The sequence below is a fragment of the Strongylocentrotus purpuratus genome, unplaced genomic scaffold (genome assembly GCF_000002235.5).
Source record: "Strongylocentrotus purpuratus isolate Spur 01 unplaced genomic scaffold, Spur_5.0 spur5_scaffold_6, whole genome shotgun sequence".
Lineage (NCBI taxonomy): Eukaryota > Metazoa > Echinodermata > Echinoidea > Camarodonta > Strongylocentrotidae > Strongylocentrotus > Strongylocentrotus purpuratus.
In genome coordinates, this window is record NW_022145612.1 from 56,368,958 (window position 1) to 56,386,939 (window position 17,982).

The 17,982-nt window shown below is 37.7% G+C and overlaps 1 protein-coding gene across 1 annotated transcript; it reads right to left on the minus strand.

Moving 5' to 3' along the window:
• Nucleotides 1-5,688: 5,688 nt before the first annotated feature.
• On the minus strand, nucleotides 5,689-17,529 carry LOC100894044. Its single transcript, XM_003730449.3, has 3 exons — nucleotides 17,400-17,529; nucleotides 11,924-12,163; nucleotides 5,689-6,352 (listed from the first exon to the last, which is right to left on the minus strand). The coding sequence occupies exons 1-3, from the start codon at nucleotides 17,440-17,442 to the stop codon at nucleotides 6,285-6,287; spliced, it is 351 nt and encodes a 116-aa protein (XP_003730497.1). The 5' UTR covers nucleotides 17,443-17,529; the 3' UTR covers nucleotides 5,689-6,284.
• Between the last annotated feature and the right edge of the window lie 453 nt (nucleotides 17,530-17,982).

A 17,982-nucleotide genomic window follows, 5' to 3' on the forward strand; every position in this document is an offset into this window, starting at 1 on the left:
CTGCTCCTCTAACTGGTCTTAATCACGATATTTTCCCTAAAATTACACACTGGGCCCTGGCCCAGCGAAAAGAATCTGAGGAAATGTAAAAGGTTTCTTTGTCTGTGATGATGCGTGATTACATAATCAATATTGTCGCGTCAAATGAATGTCCTCATCAGCATACAGCATCAGCATATCTTATTATTAGTCCATCTGTAGTAGGGTCCATGGTGTCACTGATTTGGCGTAACAAGAGACAAGTATACGTGTCTTTAGGAAAACAATAATGTCTAATAGCGTAAATAATAGTGCGGAAAGGTTGTATTAGACCCAAATGTTTGGACATTATGAAAAGGACGGACATAATATAATTTGATTTTAAATACAGTATTTTTCGCACTTTTCCTCAATTTGCTAGTCAAGTTCTCTTGATAATATTTCGAGCTATCATTCACGAATGAAATGTGATGTTAAGAAAGAAAACTTGTTTTATTGACTAGCCATGATTAGCAGTCATTATACCACACGGCACTTGATGGATGGCGTATTTTCCCGATATCTACTTTTCAACTGGGTTTCAGTTGTTTGTTTTGCATTTTCAAAACAGAAACCAATCAAATATCAAACTGTAAAACTATCTCTTCACGTTACTGAAAGCCTTGACAGCATCACTGATTTGAAATTTATCCTCAATCAATTTCCACTCATTTTAAACTGATACCCTTCTTCCCCAGGAGCATCTTGTTAATACTCCCTTTCACGTTGTAGTATTTTTGTATGTGTTATTTGTGTAAGGGACTGCCCTGAATTTATTTACTACAGCTAAGCGCCATCCACACAAATTAAATGATTTTTAGTCTGCTTCAAATTCCTCCAAGTTTATCTCCTGACTAAAATGATACCCGCCTGTTCCCGTACTATAAACTAATTTCCGCTTTTTCTGCCATCAGATGCCTACACTAGAAAAAAAATAAATGACAGATGAAATGAATAAGTGTTTGAATCAAGTATTGTTGCATTAAAATCGAGTTTATTGGAATCATTATGCATGCTTCATATCTCTCACGCAGTTCACTTGCATTGCATATATTAAAGGTAAAGACCAGTTATGGTCATGCGATTGCATTGTGAAAGAAACGTTGTGGAATCGATCAAAAAAAGGTTGATCATCTAGCATCTAGCATCTGCAAGGTTCTGGAATCATCAAAATGATAAGAAATTTGACCATTCTTAGTAAAATTACAAGCACTATACACAGAAAGATGTATATGGGACTACCCTATGTCTCTCATAGACCATGAGAGAAACAAATTTACCAAATATATGAATTAGTAGGCGATTTCCCGGCAAATTTTTTATCATCATGTATTAGTCAAAACATATTCTTTCACATGATTGGTAATGAGAGCTTCCGTTTCATTTTTTGAAATTGGGGCGTTTCCAATACTGGTCTTTACCTTTAATGCAAAGATACTATGGAAGCTAGTACCAACACTGAACGTAATATTGAGACTCACCCTCGATGCGAGGAGTTCAGGAGGGGTTGTCGCTGTTTTCACGAAGTGACGGTAGTGAAAAAAAAAATTGCATTCACTTTGCGTTACGATTTTCCTCACTACCGTCACTTCGTGAAAACAAGGACGGTTTGAGCTTTTTCTGCTCCACCGGAGATATTAGGGACTTTTAGATTTGCATGGACTGATTCGTGTGACGTCCATTCAAGGCAGTGCATTAAAAGGACGTCGATCGTAGCAAACCACGTTGTCGTTGTGCAAATCTAAAAGTCCCTAGTGAAAAACTGGCACAGCGTAAGGCATTGGTGGCGTGATTCTCTGCTTTATATAGATGATCTTTATTTTTTGTAGCTCGATGCTGAAGTGTGCTGCCTTTAACCAACACCAATGGTCCAATCACAACAAACCCCTTTAATGAATTACCCAATCACCACAAAGCACAATATTCTTTAATCCTTCACAAGCAAGACAATCGATTAAAAGATCAACTGATCGCAGCTTTTATTTTCTGATAATCATGAGGAACAAGGATAGTTACTGACGGAAATCGTCATAGGAACTTTAATTAATGACTCACTAAGTAGGCGCCAATTAGGTGCTCATTATTTTTCCCTGTCTTGTTAGAGTAGTATAACTACTCAAATATTTAAAAATAAGTCCAACAAAGCATATTAAAAGGATATATCATAATTCGCTGAGACCAAACTTGTATGAAATACCTTTAATTGGTGTATAAGTCTTGATCACAGCAAATTGGATGTCCTACTTAAGACTTTCAACCTGTTGGACGTAAAAGTAAAGGCCACTCCATGGGAATGATAACATTGTGCGTGTGCGTGATTTTTTTGGGGGTGTGTGTGTGTGTGTGTGCGTGCGCGCGCGCGCGCGCTCTCACCTCAGCATTCTTGTGGGGTTTTATGTGCGCTTCACATACCCCTTGTGAGGCATTTTTACTTTGTGGGGTATTTTTTCAGGACCCCACAGAGTAAAGTCTTTCAAATGACTGTATATTCGGTGTCCTATGCCCTGCGGGGCATTAGAAGTGGTACCCCATAAATGACTTTTTGTGAGCGTGTGCTAAAACTTGCACACTTTTTTATGGTAACATCGTAAGCACACCGCCGGGTTGTTATCGCCAGGTTGTACATACCCCACTAGTAGGGGACCACAAGGTATATCTGGAACGCACAGAAATACCCCACAATCAGGTGCCCCACAAAGGCCCTGATGTGAGAATGTGTGCGTGTGTGTGTGTGTGTGTGTGCGTGCGAATGACATGGATGATTTAAATTACTTCTTGGGCTCAATGTGCAACAGCTTCTATACAGGATCCTTTGCATCGTAAAATCGCAGAAAGAAAGAGTCTATTGACAATCATTTAAACTTCACATAACAAATTTGCTATTTAATCACATAATCAATGTGCGAAGCAAGCTTTAACCGTTATGATGCAAATTGAATATAAGTGAAACATAAGTGAAAGAATGGAGTTATTAACTTACTAATCTTACAAAATGGAAGGTTAGTTTGCGCATGATTACAGCTCTATCAAAATTTGATCGCATTTTTTTAGATTGGTGTAGATTTACAGCCATTGTATAAGGTGACCATCATATCCGTCTCAAACAAAGCGATGCTAAGAATTTTATTCTTATACATCATTTAATAAAATTCGATAAATAACTCTAATGGAGAGATGCTGTGGCTCGAGAGTGAGAGTACTCTAATATCATGAGGGAGTCTCATACACTCTTGATAAAAACAACAAATTTGGTAAATTGCACCAGTAAAGTCAACCTCGTTCATAATTATCATCGACTGAAAACTAATAATCTATCATACATTATTAAAAGAAAGAGATTCAAAGACTGTCATCATTATACCACATTCAGAAAAGTTGAACAACAACTTATCACCATGTTTCCCAAGTTGGTTTAGCTATACGCAATTTTAACGATTTGAGGTCGACAGCTAGAGCTTGTGAAATTCACAGTTTATCATATAAATTGGCAAACGTTGGGCTTTAAGCTCTCAAATATGCCCCTTTCTCCATAGAAAAAGCATTATGCATGAGTCAACCATGCACAGGAGGAGGCCATTATGCGTCTGATCATTGTTTTTTAAGCGTAGGCCCATAATAGACACTTTAAAAACGTTATTATTTTATCTTTAAAACAAAAATACAATAATTATTTAAAAGAAGAAAAAAAGAGAGAAGTTATTTGTATTATTACATGTAATTTAAAGTGATAATAGTCAAAATTGACTAATTGCCATTAAAACACTAACCAACAACACAACACATTAGGCCCATTCAGGTTGTGATCCAGGCGCGTACGCAGGGGGGGGGGGGTGTTTGGGGAGTTAACCCCCCCCCCCCCCCTTGGTATTTTTATGTGTATAAACCCCCCCCCCTTTGTTTTTTTTTTGGTTTTTTTTTTTTTTAATTAAAAAAAAAAAAAAAAAAATATTCCCATGGCTGACCTAAAAAAGGCGACCTTACCCCCCCCCCCCCCAACGGAGCAAAATGTCAAATTTTCAAATTTCGAGACCAAAAAAAAAAAGTGTCCTCTTACCCCCCCCCCCCCCCCCCCCCCCGCTTATTCATTATTCGTCGATGCGAAATTTTCGGCCCGATTTAAAAATGTTAAACCCCCCCCCCCCCTTGAAAAAAAACCTGCGTACGCGCCTGTTGTGATCCAATAATAAACGATGTCACTCATATCTCGATTCTTGATGAGTCCAATTTTGGAACGACCTTGTTGCGTAATAGATATTTGGGGTTTTCTCAACAATTGAAGGCAAACCGAGAACCCGACTGTTCAGAGCTTAATTATGACTCGCGATTGAACAAAACAACAACACTTTAGAAGGATTAATTGCAAAAGAAAATGTCAGATGTGACGCAAATCATAGTACTACAGATCAGTGCTTTTTAATCATGTCAATTAAAATTATAGCCTTGTGAAACTTAATCTCTAGTAATTTTGTACTTCTTCAATTTAACATTTAACAAAATATTGTTAAAAGTCACTAAGTTTGGCAAATTGTCGACTCGGAGATTCAAATACAGAAACAATCTGTATACGCTACCGAATCCAATATCTAAGAAATATTTGTGAATAAAAACAAGAAAAGAAAGACATGAACAAAATAGTTTCATTCGAATATAGTTATAGATCCATTGGTAATTCTATAGTTAGCTATATATGTACTAATATTATAATGCTTTAGAGACTTGACAGTTTGACAATTTGAAGCCACACTGAAGAAATTTTTCTCTCAGCAAATATTTACACTTCTCACTAATCTCTTACCGAGTAATATAGCGAACAAAAAATCTTATTTAAAAGCTTACAGACCTTATCCGATGAAATTTTTTTTTAAATAAGTGGAAAACTGAATGAATGTAGAATACAAATATATAAAGGAATAAAAGGTATTTTCCCTTTCAGTATTGCACAAAAGCAAATCAGAACCTCATTTTTTTTCGCAACCCTCCAAAATACTGAACAACAGGGGTCGAATTTGCCGAAGTTACAGTGACGGCATAATTTGTGAGCCCAAACGACTCACCTATAGCAGAGGCGATGACCCGTGCTTGTAAATATGCGTACTCCACATAAGATGATGTCCTCAAGTCGATATCAAATTTTTAGGTCGACAACTTCCGATTTTCAAAGCTTAAGATTTTGAGTTTTCAGAGAGCTGTTTCATTTGACATACACTAAAATGGCATATATTTAATCTATGGCTGAAAAACTTTCCGTTAATTTATAACTCATCTATTTCATCTTTTAGTTCGGATATGTTCTTTAAATAAAAAAGGGGGAAAGTTTGGGGTCAGGTTTGTGGGACAACTAAACGTATGTTAGGTCATTGTAGATATAAAATGTCGTATAACATTGAGGGAGCAAATTTCTAATAAACTTTACATAAGAGGAGTTTAAGGAAATAGGACCACAGTTTTAACTGTCAAATCAAATGTACAGCACAGTCATGTACCAGATTTACTGCAAATCCTTCGTGAAACACAACAATCTTTTTTTTTAGAAACACTTTTCCTACAATATTTTAGGCCTTTACTTCCATGGAGTAGTTTCTAGTTTAAAGTCTTTCATTTACCAGATATTTAAATGCAGATGCTATACACAAAAGGCTGACACCGAATTTAATATTCATGACTTCGTGGTATTTTTTTCAATTCATTGCTGTAAGAATAAATTGGTTTTGTTCTTTTTCTTTTAAATGTGAAGCGATTATTATTTGGGGGCTGTGACAAAGCACCTAAATTCGAAAATCTACAACATTCCAATTTTTTCTAGCAAACTGAAGGTTGTTATTTCTATTTCGTTTTATAATTTTATTTTATCTCCTAATGATCCATTGTAGAAAGAAAAATATATCATCCAATGTAAGAATTTTTTCATACCTAAGCACTACATGGAGGAGGGGGTTTGTTTTAAAAACATATTAAATGCCAGTCCACCCAGAGCCATCTAGACACAGAGTTTGGCCAATTTGGTTCCAGTTGGTTACACCATAGCATATCTTCTTTTGTTTCGTGCTTGTCTGAGAGAGCAGTATACATACACCACAGTATGCTCAATTCGAACACGGTTGGCAAAACTTCCCTAATCAATGACACTGAATCTCTCGACACAAAAGCAGCAGCAATCATCATCAAACCAATAATCAAAGAGTGAAGTATTTCTTTTTCTAATGAAACTTTTTCGATTAACACCGGTGATTACAAAATTTAATAAAGAAAAGAAAAGGGGCACATCTCTACCGCCTCCAGGCATCTTGGTTCGTCTTGATTTCATCTTTGATTTCCTCAGCTAGCAACGTTAAATCTGTAGGATGATATAACAGGCACGTGTCATTAGATCACGTGCAATGAGACCATGATATTATCATTCATTAAATAGAGCAACCATACAACATCCTCAAGTACATAACCCTGTCGAATTGAAACGTTTCTGGATAAAAGCAACTCCTTCACTTTATTCGAGTCAATTCAACATAAATGATATTCCACTTCAATATGTGAATTATATAAAATGTTTGCACAGAAACAGAAATAAACAAATATATAAAATGGCTCTAGTATTTTAAGCATCGTGATTGGTCAATACGCGTCACATGACATGCACAAATTTGTGATGCATGCACGATTTACAGAGCGGCACCAATCTAAAGAAACCTCACGTGTACTGCATTCACCGCTATTGCACGCTGGGAAGTGCGTTATTTGTATAATAATAATCTTTTTTAAAGTCCACTCCAGATTTTATTAAAGGGAAAGTCCACCCCCAAAATAAGTTTGTTTCGATAGAGGCAGAATAATAAGAAAATCAGGTGAGTGAAAGTTTGAGCAAATTCTGAATGAAAATAAGAAAGTTATGAATTATTGAAGTTGTGATCAATCAAATACAAATTCGCAACTCTGTGACTTATTATACGAGCTCTCCTTCATTAGCTTTGTGCATAATATTCCATAAAATCATGTTTTCTTCGTTATTGATGACGGAATATATATTTGTTCCTTGCAGGGGGAGTATAGAAACATATTTGCAATTATTATATTTAGGGTGCATGTATGGTTGAAATTTTTCTTGAGGGAAAATGAAAATTTTAGATTTTTTTAGTACTGAGCAAATGGAAGTTGAGCTCGCATGATACGTCTTGGAGTTGCCAATTTGTGTTTGATTGATCACAACTTCAAAAATCCTAACTTCCTTATTTTTAATCGGAATTTGCTCAAACTTTCACTGACTTGTTTCTCTCATTTTTCTACTCCTATTAAAACTAACTTAATTTCAGGGTGGACTTCCCCTTTAAGTTAAACCGAAAATGGAGATTCTTTTTGCCCAATTGATCGTGAGCCCGGCAGCCACTGAGCAGTGCCAGATGCTATAGTTAAATAATATATTAATACATTGTACATTTGATAATGTTGATAATAATAATACACAATAATTAGAGCAAGTAAAATAAGACAAGTGCGACTGCGTCTCATAATATCCCTCCGCCCTAAATTCGGTAAAGGAATTTGATGGAAGTATGACATGATAGAGAAAAAATATTATACAATCAAATGTAAACTGACGACTAAGATCTTAACCTTTTAGCTCCAAAATATAATTGTATCATCTTCCTATAGTAATACTGTCACCACGTTTGAAGCTCATACCTCAACATATTGTAATGAGTTGGGTAATAACTTTAAAATAAAAAAATTGACCTCGATGACATTTGACCATTGATCTATACTTACCGAAAATCTAACCAGATTGTCTTACAATGATGAAACATACTATTGGGAAATCGCAAGAGCAAGGCTAAAGCCTGTTACGTCGTACATGGACATTTATGACCTCTATGACCTTTGACCTATTTACCCCAAAACTGATCAGAACATTTTCCTATGGTGATACGTATTATCAAGAAGTTTGAGCCTCATATCTTAAGTGGTTCTTGAGATATTGCGATAACGAGAAAGCGGGACGGACGGACAACCCCAAAACATAATGCCACCGGCATCACTTTCGGTGGGTGGAAGCATAAAAATAATTATATCAAGACATTAACTGAGAGTTAAACAAGTACACCCACTTAATCCCTCCTCGGTGAAGCCGCACACACACCCACAGGCGCGCCGGAAGCAGTTTGGGATTGGGGGGGGGGGGGGCAAACATTCCAGGGGCACTGACGTAATGAGAAAAAAAATCGGAAGGGGGGGGGCAGACGAAAAATCTGCATCACCACCAGTCTTACACGTTACATGCAGGTCCCGCGGAACGTTTTTCAAAGTGGAGTATTATCGATCAGGTAGAGCGTAAATTGGCGTGGGGTCGAGGGCATGAGCCTCGGCAGGGGGTCAAGGGGCTGAGCCCCCGGAAGCTCAGGGGTTTTAGGTATTTAACTACGGTCAGATGAGCATCCAGGGGCCGTCTTAGGGCCCTTGATGTGGTCCAGGGGGCAGAGCCCCCGGATGCTCAGGGGTTTTAGGTATTTAATTACAGTCAGATGAGCATCCAGGGGCCGTCTTAGGGCCCTTGATGTGGTCCAGGGGGCAGAGCCCCCGGATGCTCAGGGGTTTTAGGTATTTAATTACGGTCAGATGAGCATCCTGGGGTCCGCTTTAGGGCCTTTGGTGGGGTCCAGGGGGCAGAGCCCCCGGAAACTCAGGGGTTTGGGGTATTTAATTACGGTCAGATGAGCATCTTCTTAGAGCCCTTGTTGGGGTCCAGGGGGCAGAGCCCAGGAAGCTCGGGGGATTTAGGTATTTAATTACGGTCAGATGAGCATCCAGGGGCCCGCCTTAGGTCCCTTGGTGGGGTCCGGGGGCGGAGCCCCCGTAAGCTTTGGGGTATTGAGCATTTAATTACGGTCAGATGAGCATTTTTTTATACCTTATTTGTGACATTGGCAGGTCACTTATTTTTTTTCTCCGTCTTTCTTTCTTTTTCTCTTTAACATACTTTTTCAAAAAGGGGGGGGGGGGGGGCTCGAGCCCAGCCACTTTGCAGACCATGACATAAAGGCTTCTAAATAAGCGTATTTCGCCTGACTGTAATTTGGGACTTTCTTATTTTCCAACGAACACATAACAAGTTATGACTTACACAAAAAATGGAGAAAAAATGCCGAAAAATCATGTCACAACATAAACATAAACAACGACTTCTAAAGAAAATAAAATGTTCGATTACACGTACATCCTTTCAGGTGTCCGATCAGAGTGCTTATCATTACTTTGCAGCATACTAGCCTTCAAGGTATATCCCTATTTTCCTTCCTTTCGTTTAACTAAATATTTTCGACTCTCATATCTGAGTCTAGTGCACATTTCTACATTCTTAATTTCCCCATTAATGAATATATCGATAATTTATATTACTATTTCGCGTTTACTACAATTAATCTATGTTCAGTATGTAATTATTTATTCTTATCGTCGATTCCTTAATATAGAAATATGAAAGCAGAAAATCAGGGAAACCGAACGAATAAGGGAGTTTGTGAATGTTTGAAAGTAGAGATTATGAAATGTAGGAGAATCTTAAATCAGTAAATTGATTATGCAAACGAGGACCACACTACTATCCCATAAACAAAAACATTAATACATCTATTTGTCCAAACACCAAGGCATTCTCTTATAGCCGCTGGTTGACATCTTATCATGGATGACACAGCGGTTGCCGGATTGGTATCACGTGACCCAGATGAAGATGATGCTGAGGATTATGACGATGAAGAAGATTGAGAATGTTTAATAATTAATTCTTCATCTTATAAGTATCCTTGCAAATGATCTTTGTTGACGTATTACTTACTTTTGATTTAGGACTTACTACCATTTGTAGACAAGGGAAGATGAAGGAGGTAATCATCGTTGTGTCTGATGTGTTATGCTTTTTTACAGACATGACATTAGACAGGATTATGTACTCTAGCATGTTGTATGGCTGCTCTATTAATGAATGATATGTAAACATAGTCCCATCGCACATGATCCCGGCACATCCCACACATGATGTAATGCCACGTGTCTGTTATATCATCCTACATAAATTATTTAACATAAGATTTGCTGTAAATATTTTTTGTGATGAGAGGATGATGTAAGATATGGGTCCCATCGTTAGGACTGAATGATCGTAAAAGAGTTACTTGTATAAACAATAATTAAGTATTCCCTCGAATATTGCATTCTTGATCATGTAATAATGATAATGACGTAATGCGGGTGGGGTGGTGCAGGGGGGGGGGGGGCGAGTTCCCCCTCCCTCCTCCGCGAAACGCGGAAGCTTTGTTTCATTCAATTATTAGAGAAAGAAGACGATTCGTTGTACCGTTCTCGACTCTTAATCCTCGTCTGGATTCAGTTTCCCCCTCCCGTGCGAAGCGCGGAAACTTTTACGATTCATTAAATCATTAGAGAAAGAAGACGATTCGTTGTACAGTTCTCAACTCTTAATCCTTGTCTAAATTCAGACCCCTCCCCCTCCTGCGCGAAGCGCGGAAGCTTTGACGTTTCATTAAATTATTAGAGAAGAAGACGATTCATTGTACCATTCTTGACTCTTAATCCTCGTCTGAATTCAGTTCCCCCTCCCCCCTCCTGCGCGAAGCACGGAAGCTTTCAAGTTTCATTAAATCATTAGTGAAAGAAGACGATTCGTTGTACCGTTTTCGACTTTTAATTCTTGTCCAAATTCAGCCCCCTCCCCCTCCCGCGCGAAGCGCGGAAGCTTTTTAGTTTCATTAAATCATTAGAGAAAGAAGACGATTCGTTGTACCGTTCTTGAAAATAATCCTCGTCTGAATTTGGTTCCCCCCCCCCCCCCCTCCCGCGCGAAGCGCGGAAGCTCTTACGTTTCATTAAATTATAAGAGAAAGAAGACGATGCGTTGTACAGTTCTCGACTCTTAATCCTTGTCTGAATATAGTCCTCACCCTCCCCTCCTGCGCGAAGCGCGGAAGATTTTTCGTTTTATTAAATTATTAGAGAAAGAAGACGATGCGTTGTACTGTTCTCTACTCTTAATCCTTGTCTGAATTTCAAAGATGTTCTTTTTCTGCTCCTTTTTCTTCCTACGTCCTCTTCCTTTTCTCTCCTCTCTTTTTTTTTTTTGGCCGTTGATTTTTTGGCTTCGCGTCAGGTAAACACATTTTGATACCTTGTCCGACCCCCAAAATCAGGGGTTTTAGGCGTTTAATCACGGTCAGATGAGCATATTTTGATGCCTCATATATTTTTGACACAGGCAGTTAGCTATTCTTACTTTCTTGTTCTCTTTCTTTTTTAATTTCTCTTTAATAAAAAGTGGGGGGGGGGGGGTCGAGGCTCCCGATCCCCGCAGCTCCCCGGGCCCTGACATGTAGAAATATCAAGAATCGTATTTCTTGCCTGGCTGTAAACTAGAATTTGTCATTTTCCAACAAACACATTGACAAGTATAATTTATTAAAAGGGAGGAAAAATCTCGGAAATTATGTCATTTCAGCATTATTTGTAATCCACCATTATGGAATTAGAAATAAACCACGTTTGAATTTGATTTCCCCCAAGCCACCCCCACCCCCCCCCCCCCTCTCAGTACGCCAGTATCTCCTCTCTTCCCTTTTCTTTCCCTTTCCTTCCTTCTCTCTTAATTTGTTGATGGGGGGAGGCAACAGCCTGGAAGGCAAGGCCCTTTCGGCCCCCTCCCCCGATCTCCTTCTTCCCCCTTTTCTTTTCTTCTTCCTCTACTTTCTTTCCCTTTCTCTCCTCTTTCCCTTTCCCTCCTTTTCCTTTCTTCTCTCTCTTTTTTTTTTTGCGGGGGGGGGGGGCAATGCCCGCTCGGCCCCCTCCTGGATCCGCGCCTGGTTGGACAGGTGTAGCTCTCGTTGGTGTGACTGGGGTATAAACTTACCGCATGGTGGCGGATCTCTGCATAGAGGCAGTGTGTAGAACTCTCTTTGAGACAAGAACCCGTCACCGTCTATGTCATAAAGAGTGAAAGAGTTAGCATGGCTGTCATCTGAATACAGAGGGAGCTCTTCATGCCCAGCTCTCCTGCCGATCATGATCTTCTTGTGATGCCTCTGCGCATGTGCTGTGTTGGACAATGTCGTTACTACGAAGGCCAGAGCTAATGATGCCATCAGAAAGGCTAGGTAAAAATATGTTTACAAGGGAGAAAGAACGAAATACTTATGATTAGAAATCAAGTCCGACTAAGATGATTACAACGATATAATGTTAATAATAATACTAATAATAATACTACTACTACTACTACTACTAATAATACAATATTTACAGAGCGTGTAATAAACAAAAGTTTCTCTATGCGCTTTACAAGCATGAATGACAAGAGAAATATAATCACACAAAAGGAATCAAAAAAGAAATATACGAAATGACTAACATAACATAGTTTAGATATATTGACTGCTATGAGAGGCATCGCTGCTTCTATAGGCTCAAGGGGACGTTACATCCTGCCATAACTCCGAGGCACGCCGGGGCGGGCGTCGGCCGCCTCGGGGTCATATCAGAATGTAACGTCTTCGAGAGCCAGTATAGAAACAGCTACCATTCGAATATTAAAGCAGTCCATATATCCTTTATAAACCGAATTCACAAACACATCTACAAAGAATTCTAACCTTAACCTTTTCTTGAGTAACGACTGGTTAAAACATTGCAGAAAATCTGAGACACTGTCTGTAAATCTTCGCTGGAAAGTTGCCTGAATGTAGCGATCATTCGGGAATTCGGGAATACTTTTTACACTTAACCAATGGGGATATCAGCACAATTTATTTATGCGGCCCGTTATCCGCGGACATCTTTTAAAAAGCTATTGACCGGTAGGCGGGCATGGCAAAATCACAAAACTAATTTCGACCAATCAGATGACTAGACTTATTCAACACACTAAAGAGAGGCATGTAATAACTAACAGTTAACAAGATAGCTTAGTAACATGGCCAAAACAATGATAATGAAAGTAAGGAGAAAATATAGTTTAAGCTAAATAACAATTATCATTTTCATCATCTCAATCACTTTCATGGCAATCGTATATTATATAAATATGTTCAATAAACAAATTATTTCAATAAAGTCAGTAGCGCAGCGTAAAATGTAATAGCTTAGAAGAAATACATTAAGAAGAAACATTATTATTATTATAATAATGTTTCCTAAGTAATATAATAATACTTAGGAAATCAACTAAGGCTATGATTGATAACCAGGAAAGGGCATATGATAGCGTATAATTCTTTTTATAAATGGGGGAACATTAAATTACTAATGCCCAATTTTAATGCCCATGGATATTGATAAATGATTTTAATAACTTGTGTCTTTTCGATAAATTCATACTGATCTAAGAGAAACACTACTCTGTTATCCTACATAGATCATGTCCGATGTTCGAGTATTTCAATACGTGATCAACAAGGCTATTGAATTTGCCTTAGTTAAGTTTTTCGAAAGTCTTTTCAATAGTGTTTCTAGATAAATCATACTTTCAAGTCCTGTATTATATTGAGCACTTGTCCTAATTAAATACATTAACCACTCTCTTCTGAAGCATGTTATGTGATATAGTGAAATAATTGAAATGTGTGCCATCAAGTATCTGATTTTAATACAAGATACTTCTCACTGTGTATCTTCTCCAGTTCTTATTTTTACGACAGTGTCATGTTAAGTGATTATTGTTTATGCCTTGGAATAATTGTTCCGTTTCATTTCTTCCGAGGGCTTACTTGCATATATCTAAGCATGTAAGGATGAATACCATACACAAACACCACCCCCAAAACCACTACAAAAATCAAAATGAATAAAATAATATGATAATACACTGTTGGTCATAAAGGTGGATTTATTTTTAAACCCCAAATTTATGGAATGATTTTGACAATGAATTATTCCTAGTAGGTCTAAATAATAGTATACATTCTGAGATGTTATTGGATACTAATTTGCGAGTGTTTGTTTTTCGTTGTTGCTAAAGCATGTGTATGCTACTATGTTTATCAACTAGGGGACCTACGTCCTTAAGTCATAACTGATGATAATGAGGACTAATGCCTCAAAAAAGGTCACACATATTAGCTGATCGACACGGTTTTGATCCTGGGCCTCACATGCCTTGAACTATAATGCATGGCCATATAGAGTAATTTTTCCTGTCGGGGACCGGGGGAAATGCAGTGAATAATTATTGATAATTTATGCATTTTCTTTGTTTTTTTTATATATGTGGGGCTGCCCCTTACCCTAGCCTCCGCTGCGTACAGTCATGATTTAGTGGCAAAGCAATGGCATATTTACTGTGGGGCCCCAGGATCAAAACCTTGTCGATGTGCTATATCAGTGCCCTTTTGTGAGGCATTAATCCTCATTGCTGTCAGTTATGACTTAAGGATGTAGGTCCCCTAGTTGATAAACATAGTAGCATACACATGCTTTAGCAGTCACGCAAAACAAACACTCGCTAATTATTATTCAATAAAATATGAGAATGTATACTATTATCTAGACCTATTAGGAATAAATCAATGTCAAAATCATTCCATAAATTGGGGTAAAAAAAATTATTTCACCTTTATGACCAACAGTGTAATAAAATTATATTTAGCAACACATATGTTTATATATACATTCAAATTCAAATAGAATAGATTTTAAAACAAATAAGAGAAGGGAAAAATCCCGGACAACTACCCCTTAAAGGTACTATGTCCCATTTGCAGGCCAAAAAAATGAAAAGGTTAAATTCCAACTGCATTTGAAAGATAATACTAATTTAGAACTTCCCTAAAAAAGGTGGGGCTTGAAAATGTCTTCAAGTGGGAAAATAACGACTATTAGTTGTCAAATCGACTTAAGGGCTATAGAGCCCAAAAGTAATAGTCTTGATTTTCAGACAATTGTACCGAATGGTAATACCTTTTATGCTGCGCAAAGATTCAATCAGTTTAATCTTGGCCATCACGAGAAGTCGGTTATTGATGTAGACAAATGCTCATGTACCCTTTACAACTCTCTTCATGTATGTTATTACCAAAGAAGAAAAAAAGCCAGTCAGTCACTCAATAGTGTCTGACAGTAAAGTCTAGCAAGTAAACGGGTTTCCTTGAATAATTTGAATATGAGGACACTGCTAACGTTTAAATTTCACAGATAGGATAAACATGACATATTCATAATTCCTGCAAAGTTCTACAGAATTTGAGGTTGGCTGCAAAAGGGACATAGTACCTTTAAAGGTACTATGTCCCATTTGCAGGCCCAAAAAATTAAAAGGTTAAATTCCAACGGCATTTGAAAGATAATACTAATTTAGAACTTCCCTACAAAAAAGGGTGCTTGAAAATGTCTTCAAGTGAGAAAATAACGACTATTAGTTGTCGAATCGACTTAGGAGCTATAGAGCCAATAAGTAATAGTCTTGATTTTCAGATCATTGTACCGAATGGTCGTACGTTTTATGCTGCGCAAAGATTCAATTAGTTTAATTTTGGCCATTACAAGAAGTGGGTTATTGATGTAGAAATGCTCATGAACCCTTTACAGCTCATTTTATGTATGTTATTACTAAAAGAAGAAAAAGCAAGTCAGTCACTCAATAGTGTCTGACAGTGAAGTCTAGCAAGTAAACGGGTTTCCTTGCATAATTTGAATACTAGGACACTGCTAACGTTAAATTTCAGAACATACATGGCATATTGATAATTCCTGCAAAGTTCTACAGAATTTGAGGTTGGCTGCAAAAGGGACATAGTATCTTTAAAATGATCATCCAACTAAACTTCGGGAGGCATTCGTTTTTTCCGAAAGTCCATAAATCCGAAGCACAAAAAACTTCCCAATTCCAAGAAAAACGAAATCAGAGTCATAAGTTTGAACATTAAATATTTTTGCCTTGTTCCGAAGGTTCGTTCATCAGAAAGTTAAACATTCTGAAAGTGAAATAAGGTTCATTATTCCGAAAAACAATACAGAGTTCTATGTCATTAAGGAATTGTGATCCTTCGAAATTACGAACCCTATATTACATCTTCGGAATTATAAACCCTTCCTCATTTTCGTAAACACGAACCCACGAAATTATGAACCTTCGGAGTAACGAAACTTCGTAATTATGGATCTTTAAAAAATACCCCATGTAACCTTAACTCCGGGCCTTAATTTTAGACTCTTCGGAGTGGTAGTTAGAGGGTAGATGTCACGGCACTTTTCAAAGAAAATATTTGTCCAAATTGGTAGTTGTTCGGGGATAGTTGTCCTCCAAGGCAGTATCCAAGTTTTCCACTTTTTAAGTTACCGTTAGTATCTTTTTGTACTCTGCCGCTCAGAATAAGCCTGCACCAGCTCTGAGTATGAGAACTTTTGAGAACTTAGAAACTTCAAATATGACTTTAATATATTTGGGTTTTTAAAAAAAGGTGAACTCTTAACTAGATTTTCAAGAGTAGGCTTATTTAATTGTCGAATGCAAGATCAGGCATATTCTATACCGTGATTAAAAGGGTTTTCATGGAGCTAATTAAGACCGGAAATGGGTAATGTTCAAAGCCATGATGTTGCACAAAACGATCCTTGAACTGGTGCCTATTGTTTTGTGCAAAATTGCACTCGTGGCAAACGAGCAGTGGTGCAGTGGCAAGAGGAAAGTAACCCATGGCCAAGTGCATGTTTTATAATGTAAAGGAGGAATATGTAACATTTTAGAGTAACTGTCAGATCAGTTATATCGAAAGAACCCATACAACCTGTCCTATCCCCGTCATCCCTGTAAATAAATTTATGATCTATTCAAAGGTCAGAAAGTCGAGAGAAGTAAACTTGTTTAATCCTTATAATCCATCAATAATTTTGCAAGGTTCCAAAAGAAATTAAAATCTATATTCTCACGCTGCAAGACCGTCACGTTCACGTGAAGTTAATTTAATGATGTTTTAGACGCTTATATATCTATGACGTTCTAAATCGCTGTACAAATTCAGCATCACGGTTATCTTCTGACTTGCCTGCATATTGTATGCACATTCTCTATTCCCTGGGGAGCATTACAGTCATGTGCCATTTTATAGACGATTGCATTGCTAAACAAACCAAAATGACCTACTCATTTAAACACCGGGATTGAGAGAAGCGATGTTACATTGCATTCTTGAGGACATGAGTGCCGTAATGGGGATCGAACCCACGTTTTGGCATCTCCAATCAAAATGTTAAAACCACTCGGTCTTTGACAGACACTTCTGATGTAGAAATATTAGGCCACACGGAAAAACATCAACATAACAATGTCAAAAACACTAATAACACTGGTGAATCTTATTTAAAGAAAAAGATAAACAAATTATATGTTTACTTACGTAAGGCTTGCATCGTGGTCACGTTGTATATCAAGTTGTTCATATGTGAATCAAACCAATCAGTTTCCTACAATAATGTACAAATTTTGTATTAAAAAAAACGATTAGGAAAAAAATACATCTGGCTACTCTCGAGAACCAGCCGTGATTGTGAACAAGTGAGCCACCCCTTCATTGCATTAAATACCCCATCTCCATCTCAAGTTGATGAAGAAGGTGTGGTTACATAGGCCCCTCTTAAACGCTCATCTACATTTCTTGTTCAAACCTGACAAGGAAAAAAAGAGATTGATAATTAATGGGTTTGGTTGTAGACAGGGATTTGTTGATACATCTTGCCAGGTGTTCCCTATGTTAGGCTTAACCGTTTTATTTGTCGTCTCTCTGCGTTCCACCGTTACCTAGTAAGTGACCGTTCACGGTCTGTGAATGACCTCTACTTGACATCTAATACAGGGATCATGACATGCGGACACTCAATGGCCAAACACTCCCAATGTGAGAAATCAATCATTATTGGTCAAGAATATTTTACTGATATAAAAAGAAGGACTAATTACGTTCTAAACGTGATAAGGGCAGT

Excerpts from the sequence above, each read along its gene's own strand:
- LOC100894044 (XM_003730449.3), bottom strand. The coding sequence starts at position 17,442 with ATGAACAACTTGATATACAACGTGACCACGATGCAAGCCTTAC. Across the intron at positions 12,164-17,399 it reads GACCACGATGCAAGCCTTAC|CCTTTCTGATGGCATCATTA; the intron begins GTAAGTAAACAT and ends ATTTTTACCTAG. Across the intron at positions 6,353-11,923 it reads CAGAGATCCGCCACCATGCG|ATTTAACGTTGCTAGCTGAG; the intron begins GTAAGTTTATAC and ends ATCATCCTACAG.